This window comes from Cryptotermes secundus, unplaced genomic scaffold, assembly GCF_002891405.2.
Source record: "Cryptotermes secundus unplaced genomic scaffold, Csec_1.0 scaffold150, whole genome shotgun sequence".
In the NCBI taxonomy this organism is placed as follows: domain Eukaryota; kingdom Metazoa; phylum Arthropoda; class Insecta; order Blattodea; family Kalotermitidae; genus Cryptotermes; species Cryptotermes secundus.
Genome location: NW_019729898.1, coordinates 281,873 through 293,344, shown reverse-complemented (window position 1 = coordinate 293,344; position 11,472 = coordinate 281,873). Strand labels below are relative to the sequence as shown.

General features: G+C 39.5%; 1 protein-coding gene across 3 annotated transcripts in view; it reads left to right on the top strand.

The window, feature by feature from the left end:
* Positions 1-11,472, top strand: part of LOC111865718 (cyclin-dependent kinase 12) — a 73,325-nt gene that overhangs the window by 33,518 nt on the left and 28,335 nt on the right. For 2 of the 3 annotated variants that reach the window (XM_023853950.1, XM_023853948.1), the window contains 2 exons: positions 2,292-2,471; positions 6,661-6,702. In XM_023853950.1, the coding sequence (XP_023709718.1) occupies positions 2,292-2,471; positions 6,661-6,702 (222 nt within the window). The remainder of the gene's footprint in view (positions 1-2,291; positions 2,472-6,660; positions 6,703-11,472) is intronic. The other variant, XM_023853949.1, reaches the window with a different exon arrangement.

Sequence of the window (11,472 nt, the reverse complement as noted above, 5' to 3'; positions counted from 1 at the left end):
TTGCCTTCTTTTTTGATGGGGAATGCAAATGGTGCCATTCCATACTCTGTTGTTTTGTTTCAGGCTCAAAATGGTGAAACCAGCTTTTGTCACCTGTCACAATACAGAGCAAAAAATCGTCGCCTTTGTGTCGATATCTCTACAGCAGTTCTGAGGTGATGGCTTTTCGCTGACCTTTGTGGTCTTCGGTCAATAATCACGGAACCCAACGAGCACAAACTTTCGTATAGCCCAAGCTTTCAATCATCTCCTGTACTGCAATGTGCCCTATTCCAAGTTTTCAGGCTATTGTGTCCACAGTCACACACCTGTCATCTTGAATGATCTCATCCACTCTTTCCTTGTTGTGTTCAGTTGAGGCTGTTCGAGGAAGACCGTTCCGAGGTTCATCTTTGATGCTGGTGCTCCCATCTTTAAAATGTTTCACCCATCTTCAAACACTGCTCGCACCCATACACACACTTCCATAAGCACACTGAAGTCTCTGGTGAATTTCTGCAGCAGGGATTTCCGCCTTCACAAGAAATTCGATGACAGCATGCTGGTGAAACGACATATCGTTGTCGGCCATTTTGTTAGGAGTGATACTGGTCACATGATGCAAGCTATTGACGTCACAAGACACTCAATGTTAACACAACAGTTGGTTCCACCTAGCACCTTACACTCTTTTTGTCTGCTGTTCCCAGGTTGCATGCAAAAAAAGTTCCTCATGACTTTCGGTATGACCTACGTACAGGGTGGGCGCAGAAACTTCCTTTTTGTGAAGACGCATTGTGAAGGGAGTGGAGGTCACAGAAAAGTGGGGATAGGCTCGGCGAACGCAGCAGTCGTGGAAGTTTCTATGTAATATCCCTCAGTAGGAAACATGAGGTGGACGAGTGAGCAGCGTGCGTTTGCTGTTGAAGCCTATTTTTCAAACAACAATTCCTACGTGGCGGTGCTGCATGCGTTCCATACTCACTTTGGAATTAAGCCCAGAGGTCCGATTCCTGACCGGAAATCGATTGTTTTGTGTGTAGAGAAATTTAGGACAACCGGGAGTGTGGTGAAAAAATCATCAGGACGACAACAGACTGTTACGACGCCAGAAAATGTGGAGGCAGTTCGACAGTCGATTTTGAGAACTCGAAGACACTCCGCTTGCAAACATGTAGTCGCCCTAGACATATCCAGTCATTCAATGGGCCGAATTGTTCACGAACATCTTAATTTCCATCCCTATAAGATGGTTGTTGTACAAGAATTATCACCATGTGATTTCCAGAACTGAATAACGGCGTGCAAAACGTTATTGGAAACTTTACCCCCTGATGCACTGTTTTCTTTAGTGATGAGGCACATTTTCACCTATCCAGATATGTCAACAAGCAGAATATGCACTATTGGAGTGGTAACAATCCCAGAGAGCTCCATGAGAGGCCACTTCACAGTGAAAAGGTGACAGTATGGTGTGCGTTGTCAAGAGTTGGAGTTATGGGCCCTTAATTTTTTGAAGAAGACAATCATGCAGTTACTGTCAATTCACAGCGGTATGTGGACATGATTATAAACTTTTTCGAACCAGCTCTTGAATATATGCATCTAGGAAATGTCTGGTTCCAACAGGATGGTGCCACGGCTCATCTCACTTCAAGGTGACATCCCGTGGGCAGTGCACTCACCTGATCTAACGCCCTGATTTTTTTTATGGGGATACCTCAAGGCAGAGGTTTTTAAACATCGTCCCCAAAACCTGCTTCAGCTGAAGAATGTTATTCAGCAGGAAGTAGCCCAAATTTCAGTGCACATGTTGGAATGTGCAGAAGGGAACTTCAGAAAACGGTTGCATCAGTGCAGAGAGAACGGTGGCCACCACCTTTAAGATATTTTGTTTACGACTACATGATTTAAAACTTTAAAGTATGTTCTTTCATTAGCTAAACATAAATTTTGTCTATCAGCAATAATTTTTCTTTTATTCGCCTTCAAAAAAAGGAAGTTTCTGTGCCCCACTCTGTACATTGCAGGATTTGTATATGACATTATTATTACATAATTTTTAAGGTTACTAATTCTAATCCTTCAGCTGCACTATGTCCCTGAGGTTGACTCAGCATCTAACACAAATGAGTACCAGCCCACTGTCTAGAAGATGTGGGAGCCTCAACCTCTCACACCTCTATGGGCCTTCATGGCTTTTTATTTTTTACAAGTACATTTTGGTAAGGTAATAAGAAATGGGAAGTACATTTGAAATGTGGTGAGCAGCTGAAGTTACTATGAATGTAATTGACTGTGTGTTTGCATAGGATGCCTCCACCAGAACTACCAACATGGCAAGATTGTCATGAGTTATGGAGTAAAAAGCGCCGTCGTCAATTGAAGGAACAGCAGGAATCTCTTCAGAACCTGCCTCCAGGCAAACCTACATTGCTTAAAGACAAGTCAATTTCTAACAAAGTGTTCGACGAAGGATTGGACATTGGCGGGTGAGTACAGTATTTACTGTAGACAAGTATAATGTGAATCTCCCACAACCCATCTCATACTGGACACAAGGAACATTCACGTACAGATATCCACTGCTTGTTACGCCTTGGCATTGTATGTCAGAGTATTAACATTAAGTTTTTCTTTCTATTCCATATAAAGTGAATGCTACATATGCACATAAGCCATTTTGACTTTCATTTTGTAATAAGTTCATTAATTTCAGTGATCTCCCAAGTATTTGCTTGCAAAATAATATTAGGAATGAGCATTATATTTCAGGAAGAGAACATTTTCTATAATATATTTTACATGGCATTTTGTAAGACAAACAGGGATGTAAAATGTGCCCACACTAAATGATTATGAAAACTCAAGCAGCTATTCCATAAGTTAACTCTTCAATATTGAAATGTCTGTATATTTAACAGTATAACATAATACAGCAGAGTACAAAGTTTAGCAGAAAAATATGAAGGTTAGAGAGGAAAATCAGTCGGATTAATTTTCTGTGGGGTTTCATTAGTATGTTAACACATCTGAATGAATATTCCTGATTAAATGTAAAAAAGCTTTGTCGTAACAAGTATAGATGGACTACAGCTCTGGGTTTTATGTTAGAAAGTAGCAGAATGTAACTGATTCCTAATGTAGGAATATAAAGTATTTCTGTGAAGAAAATCTGAATGTTGATACAGAGAATAGAATATGCCTTTCATATAAGCAACTTGGAAATTTCTATTTCATTTGCTGTGCCTTGATATTAATCACAAGGGTATCGGAAAAGTTCTTTTTAACCATATATTGGATTGCAATCATATTGGACACATCAAAATATTATGCCTTGATTTTTCAGAATAGTTATAAAGAGTGAATTGGTTATGTGGCAGGGTACTTGCTAGGGAAGACTGTTTTTTCCAACTTTTCTAGGCTGAAATTTTAAAAGTTGGCACAAACTTCGCTGACAAGCGGCGGTCACTCGGTCGATATAGTTCGCTTGCGGACTAAAATCACGGATTTTTTTTTTGTTTCTTTTCATTGTAAAAGTATTGAAGGCCCCCCCCCCCCTAAATGTAACTTTTATTGCTTCAATGGAGAAGGTCCTGACTACCTTACACATTATTCACATCGAATGTCTTTTCAAGTGATAAATTCATAGATTCTTTTCATAAATCTCACATCCCATGATTACAGTAAGTTGTTAAGGTTGTCAGTTGTAGTGCCAGTGGTGTTCATTTGTATTAATGAAACTAGCAGTTACATCTGCCATGCAGTCTCTAGGCCACTTTTTATTTTTCGATGTTCATTGAATGCTACATGTGTAATAGCATATTTTCTTGAATACCCCACTCACTCACGGAGCCGAGCCCTTTTTGAGAAGCTGCCAATTGTGCAGCTACTCAAGAGGTTCCCAGCATTTTATGAAACCCGAAGTTCATTACTGTGTTCACAAGTACTCTCCACAGTCCCTACCCTGAGCCAGATTGATCCAGTCCATACCATACCATGCCATCCTCTCTCTCTCTCTAGAATTCATTTTAATATTGCCCACCCACATGCATCTTTGTCTTCCTAGTGGTCTCTTTCCTTTTGACTTGCTCACCAATATCCTATATGCATTCCTTTTAACCCCCATTCATGCTACATCCCCTTCCCATCTCATCCTCCTTGACTTGATCATTTGACTTGGCAAAGAGTACAAATTGTGAAGCTCCTCATTATGCAGTTTTCTCCAACCGTCCATCAATTCATCTCTCTTTGATCCGAATATTCTCAACACCCTGTTCTTCAACACCCTCCATCTCTGTTCCTCCCCCCCTTTTTTTTCTTTTATTGCTAGTAGGGTGGGGCTAAGTCCATTGTACTGCTGCCACTTCTGATCTATTGTACCAGCCCCAGATGATAGGTGAGGGTGATTGTGGAGCAAATGGTGGAATGAAGATTGGGAAGGGAAACTGAAGTACTCAGAGAAAACCTGCGCCAGCGCCACTTTGTCCACCATAAATCCCACTTGACCAGACTTGGGATTGAACCTGGGCTGCTGTGATGGGAAACCAGCGACTAACCACTTGAGCTATGGCACAGCCTCTGTCCTTCCCTTTATGTCAGAGACCAAGTTTCACAACCATACAAAGCCACGGGCAAAATTAATTTTTGTATATTCTAACTTGAATGCCCCAAACCCTTGAATAAGCTGCACATTCAACTTTTTAAGAAATATAAAATAGTGTGTGTTCATATTAATTTTTAGACACATTGAAATATACAGGTGGTCCAGATGAAACATATCCAAAATAAAATAATTATATCTCACATTTATGGGTACACCAATAGAAAAGGAAACTATCAGAAGTTTTTTTTTTTGAGTATATAACTTTCTCAATAAATTCCAATGTGGACTCCCTTGGTGGCACGACAAATATCCAGATGATATTTGACCTCATTCACATTGCTTCAAGCATGTTTGGTGTTACCATAGCCACGGTGCCCCTTATTTGTCTTAACCTGGTAGACAATGTTCTTCACTTAACTCTAAAAGAAAAAATCCAGTGGGGTTATATCTGGCAACATAGGAGGCCAAGTGATTGGTCCACCTCTGCCAATCCATCTCCCAGTCATCTCTCTGTCAAGGTGATACCTGACATGGCTGAAATGTGGCACCCTTTCTTATTGGAGGATAGTTCAAGATGATAATTGGGGTAGTGCATACAGCTCCAGCATGTCCAAGTATGAATGTCCGGCCACAGCCATTTCTGAAAAGAAAATGGTCCAGTCAACTTGTCGTGCATTAAGCCGTCCCACATGGCTCACTTTGGAGCTACCTCTCTCCAACTCACATGTGACATGTGGATTTTGACTGTCTCAAATCCTTCAGTTTTACCTGTTTACACCTCCATTGATATGGAGCGTCACCTCTTCCAGGAAGCACACTTGGCGGAGGAAATCGGATGACACGTCAGTTCTTTCTAGCATGTCCACAGCGAAGTTTGTGTGTGCTCTTTGGTCACTCGGTTTTAGTGCATGAATCATTTGAATCTTGTGCGGTCTTAGGCAGAGCCTTTTATATAGCACATTATGCACTGTTGAACGTGGAATTTGTAACCGCAAGCTAGCAGCATGAATTGTTGATTTGCGCAGACTTCTCTGGAATGTTCTCTAATGCAATTGACATTTTCTTGAGAGGTCCATGTCTTTCTGGGCAATTATACATGCAACAGACTACCTGCAGTCCTCAGTTTGTTGTCCCAGATCCGAATGCTTTTCCATATAGCAGGTTGACGTCCATATTGCATTCTAAAACGATGCTGGACAACTGTTAAGAGATTGTGACTCTGCTAGCCACAACACGCATTGAACCTGTTCCTGTGGTGTCATCGTTACTGAGCTCACTGAAGGTCACCATCTGGTGTATGCATGTAAGCCAGGCATGAAAGAAAGCATACAGAGTTTTCCTTTCCGATGACATAAACCAGAAATGTATATGACAGTTTCCGAGATATAAATTTTTTATTTTGGGTACAGTTTTAATTAGTATATGAAAAGAACAAAAAAAATAATTTTTAACATAAGAGATATGGTGTGTCTCTTTCTTTCCTCCATTGCAAATTCTTCACAGATCACATTTATTTTCATGGTGTTTGATCCATGTACCACCATTTCACTTGCGTTCAGTTTAGTACATCGTTCACATTACTGACACAAATAAAGTTACCCTTTGCTCCTGTAAGGGTACATAGCTGGTGTAATTTTTTTAAGCATTCTTTGTGTATACACATTTTGTAAGCCTTTTGCTGTTTATTTTTGAATGAAGGTGTAGGGCTTGCTTGTAACATTATTGTAAGCAGCAATATTTGGCCCTGTTGAATCCAGGCAACTGCTTTATGGTCACAGTCTGCATGCGTCCACTTCATGAACTCTGTAGAGAAGTTGTGTTACTTAACTGTGTAATATGCATTGCAGTTCATGTAATGGTTTAGTTTTAAAATGTTATATTTACTAATATGATAGGACTTTGCATAGTTTACTGATTTTCCTCTTGTTTTTCTTGATTTGAATGTCAAGGATTAATGTAAACGTTCTCTTATATACATTCTTCTTTCAGTTTTTGTTAAGTTCACTCTCTTTTAGTTCTACTTTATTATTATTTTTGATTGAGAAACTGAGAATCTATTGGCTAATTACTTGCAGATCTCCCAACTGCACCCCTTCGAAGCAGACCTTGTGTGAAAGGTAATTGTTGAAGAATTTTTTCTTTCAAATTCAAGAACTGTGTCATTGGGTACTTGCCTGGAAATGGTGCAGGGGATTTTGAATGTACTGTGTGTAAATGTTTTGTCATAACATACTAAGTAGCTTTTTCAGGGTCAGGGGGTTGTGTTTTGAATTACAGAAATAAGCTCTCTCAGTAATATACTTGAGGTACTGGTTGTTTTGCTTATTTGATTTCCCCCCTTCCCCTTTCTTTTTGGCGAAAGTATTCCTTATGTCTTTGCACTAGGATGCGTGTAGTGTTCTGGCTGTATCAGATATTGAACTGAGATTTGATACTTCAGTAGTGGGGATACAGTAAAGCATTATAATGATATGTTTGCTACTCTGAGAGCTCAAGATTCTGTAAGGAGACTACATTAAATTCCAGTATAGAGTAGGACCCTTTGGCAGTAAATAAATAAAATTTTGCTAGCTTTCATAAATGACAGTATGTTATAACATCATTTTTCAGCATATAGAGAGATGAGCAACACTGTAAGACACTGAAAATATTCCAGACAGATGTTAAAAATGCTATCTGAAAATTTCAAGCCATGTTTTAGCCATGATCACAAAGTGTCTGCTTTCTCAGCAAGAGTTTTTATCTTTAGAAGTGTGATTTTAATGCAGTTCATCTACTAGAATGGCCTGCCTCAAATGTCTGAGGGAATTTAATTATGTCTCCTGATGATTGTCTTTCATAACTGAAATTTTTGTGCTCTTCATCAGTTCCTCCACATGATTGGTAGGATAATGTAGTATATCAGAATAAGCTGTGGTATTTTCATGTTTTATCCAGTCAACATCAGTGAGCACATTCACATCCCATTCAACACTACATAACCTCTACAAAGAATGCCTATCCTCCGCTCACATGGACAGTTTCACAGTCTCTTATTCCGTTTATGTTACTTTTGTGGGACTGTCTTCTCTGATTTCTTAAAGGTGGAGAACTGCAGGATAGTTTCAAAATGTAATTTATATGCAAATGTTTTTAAATAGGAATGCTGTTTAACGATAAAGTAATACGGTGATTGTTAAGAAAGACAAGTGTGATATAGGAATTGGGAAGGAGCAGTTGAAACCTACTTTAAGTTGCTCATCCAGGTCCAACCTGGAGGGACTGAGAAAAACTGTGAAACCATCAGAATATCTGATAGTAAAAGGTTTCAGCTGAGTATCTTTAGCATGTGATACAAAGGTGTCTTACTCATTTTGCAGCAATGTTCTGTGTAAGATGGAGATAGGCTGCGCCATAGCTCAAGCGGTTAGTTGCTGGCTTCCCACTGTGGTGGCCCGGGTTCGATCCTGGGTCTGGTCAAGTGGGATTTATGGTGAACAAAGTGGCGCTGGGGCAGGTTTTCTCCGAGTACTTCGGTTTGCCCTGCCAATCTTCATTCCACCAATTGCTCCACAATCACCCTCACCTATCATCTGGGGCTGGTACAATAGGCCAGAAGTGGCCGCAGTACAAGGGACTTAGTCCCACCCCACTAGCAATAAAAAAAGATGGAGATACATTTTAGAGACTTAACCTGCATGAATTATTGACATTTCCACATTATTAACCATACATATGCAGAGTAAAAAATGGATCAATTTGGTATCATTTGGTCCTGTATCCTAATGGAAGAATGTGGTTTGAGGGTGCTGATGAGAATGGTTGGATGTAGGGGAGAAGAAGTAACAGAAGGAAGGAAGTTGAATAATGAGAGACGTCATACTTTGTACTCTTCACCAAATATTATTATGATGACCAAATTGAGGAAGATGAAATAGGTGGGGCATGTAGGACACTTGAGAGAGATGAGAGATTAATACAACATTTTGGTTGGAAGATATGAAAGGAAGAGGCCACTTGGGAGAGACATAGGTTGGAGGATGCTCTTAAAATGGATCTTACAGATATGCTGTGTGTACTAGATGTATCTGAATAGGGGCTCTGTGAACACAGTAATGAACCATAAGTGTGGGAAATTTCTTGACTGCATGGCTGCTAGCTTCATAAAAGCTTTTCTCTGTTGAGTATATTTGCTTGATATGCTTGGGTTGTTGTATACCTTAGATCGTGGGTTACAATCATATCTGGTGAAGCACATGGGCCTGCCTCTGAATTTTATGGTTTTCATATTCTCCTCTCAAAATTTTGGTGATAAACTTGAAACAGAGTAACCCTCCTTGCTTCCAAACATCAAAGGAACATCAGCGTCAGTAATATTGGAGTGGATATGAAAAGCTTGGAAAGAAGTTCCAGTCTGTATTATTCCAAAATCGTTTTTAAAGTGCTGTTTGTCTAATGCTGAAGATGGAATGCAATATGGCATTCTTTGGGACGTCATTGAACAAAATGGTGAGGGTGCATCATATTTAGAAAATGTGAGTGCAACAGAAGATCATTGTATGAAATTTCTGATTAAATGAGAAAGACGGAAAGGAATGTGCCTTTAATAACAGTTTTAAATTTCCATTTTGTATGTTTTCCATTACTTTTCACTTTAAAAGGAGCAGGTATAGTATAATTGGTATAGTGACTGGCTACAGGCTGGCTGTGACCGAGGGGTTGGAGATCGAGTCACAGTAGAGTCAAAAATTTTCTCTTTTCCAAGTCATCCGGACTGGCCCTGGGTTCCACCCAGTCTCCTTTCTAAAGGGTACCAGAGGCTCTTTCCATGGGGTTTGAAGCTGACCATTCACCTCCAGCTAGTGCCGAGGTCAAGAAAATGTGGATCTATACATCCACTCCCCTTACACCTTCATAGCAAAGTATTCATTAAGCACACGGACAGCTTTACCTTTTCACTTTAAATGTGTTCTAAGTATTTTGTTTTTTTAATTGATGTGTTCTAAATAAACTCATTGAAATAAATACACCTATCTAATTTTGTCCTAAAACCTTCATATAAAAATTGGATATGTCTTAAATTCAGGGGTGTGTTATATTCAAAGTAATATTGATTTTAGCATTCTGTTGCGGTAGTAGAATAAATAGTAGTGATTTTTCAGTTCTTCGCAGTGCTCACTTTTGTCCTGGGCAATGTGGTTTTATGCACACAATGTACATTTATGTGTTAAGTTATTTCACAACATACTTCAGTCAATGGTGTGACCATAGGGTATACATTGGTATTGTCCATGAATTTGTGAATTACTAGATTTTATGATCCATTGTTATTTATCGAAGTTTTGATGTTGTCTGATTACAGTTGAAGGTTAAAATCCACTTAATCAGTGGAGCTTGATGCTTTGATGAATGATAATGGATTGTAAAATCTAGCAGTTTACCAGCTCATGGACAGTACTAATATATTGTCTGATGGTCATGCTGTTGACTGAAACATATTGTCACTTGTAGGGGGAAGTGTGCGACATATAGATGGGTTTTGGATTAGATGATTGGGTTTATTGACACCTTATACATTCACCTTGTAACTACAGGCAATTACAGCACTATTGCTATTTCCACACTTTACAGTTCCCTGTTGTCCATGAGCTTAACTAATTAAGCACTAGGCCATGAAGTCATATGGGGAGCAGATGTGTAGATCCCGGCTGTGGGGTCCACCCAACCTCCTATTCAGTGGGTACCAGGGTCTCTTTCCCCAAGGTAAAGTGGCAGGGGCATGAAACTGACCACTCACCTCCAACTAGTGCTGAAGTAAAGAAACGTGGATCTGTACATCCACTCCCCCATGTGCCTTCATGGTATAGTACTTAATTAGTAAGCACAGGGACAATTTTACCTTTACCCTACAGTTCAGTGTTAGACACACTAATGTCCTCAGTCTGTTACACTCTCCAGTAGTTGTTTCCTGGCAACAGATTCATACTAGTCTCACTGTAACTTAAAGTCATACATGAAGTCTTCTTTGCACAGCCTAATTCCTTTCTTGTCATTATTCTCAATCACCTTCAACCGCCTACTCTCTCAATTCTAATTCTAGCTGTGTGAGATCCTCATTATATAGCCTCAGGGTGGACCTACAGAAAATGCTGCTTGCAACACCACCTGTGTTGTTGTGTGACGTCACTGTATACGTGCTTACCCAGTCTGTCCATAGCAATGACTGTATGTCTCACATTTTTTATCACAACAGTTCCTTTATTGTTGCATGTGGGCATTACCTAGCAATGGCTGTTTCTCTGGCTCCACAGTTCTTGCTTTGAGCAGATATGCCACAGCGTGTGAATGTAAGTGATAACTCCATAAAAACCACGTGACCTTGGACAGAAAGTGAGTGTTGTGAAGAGGGGTGAAGAACCACTAATATGTATGGTAGAAATTGTGTAAAAGCAGAATGGGCAATTTTAAAGCTATTTTTGGCCACTAAATAAACACTTCTTACACTTGTTTGGTGCTTCATCTAATAATTAACATGAAAGTTTATTGAATGTAGGACATACTGATGTGTGTAGTTTTCAAAGTGGCAGGAATATTAATTTCAACCATAAGAACTTGTTAGTGTGAATATTGTTGGAGTAACAAAGATGGTGCTGATCTATAAAACTGAAATCTGTAAAGAAAAGAGGCCTTTGTAATTGTATTTCAACCAGAATTAACTGTTAAGTATTCCATCCCTTCACTTTTCTCACAGGTACAGCATGTTGGTGATGCAGTTGGTGGAACTTGATTCTTTGTAATTTATTTCTCTCATTTACCAAGATTAAAGCTCTGATTGAGCTTCTGATCTTGGTTCCTGTAGTTGCTTAGGGCTTTCAGTGTTTGTGTTGTCATCTTTATGTTATACATTA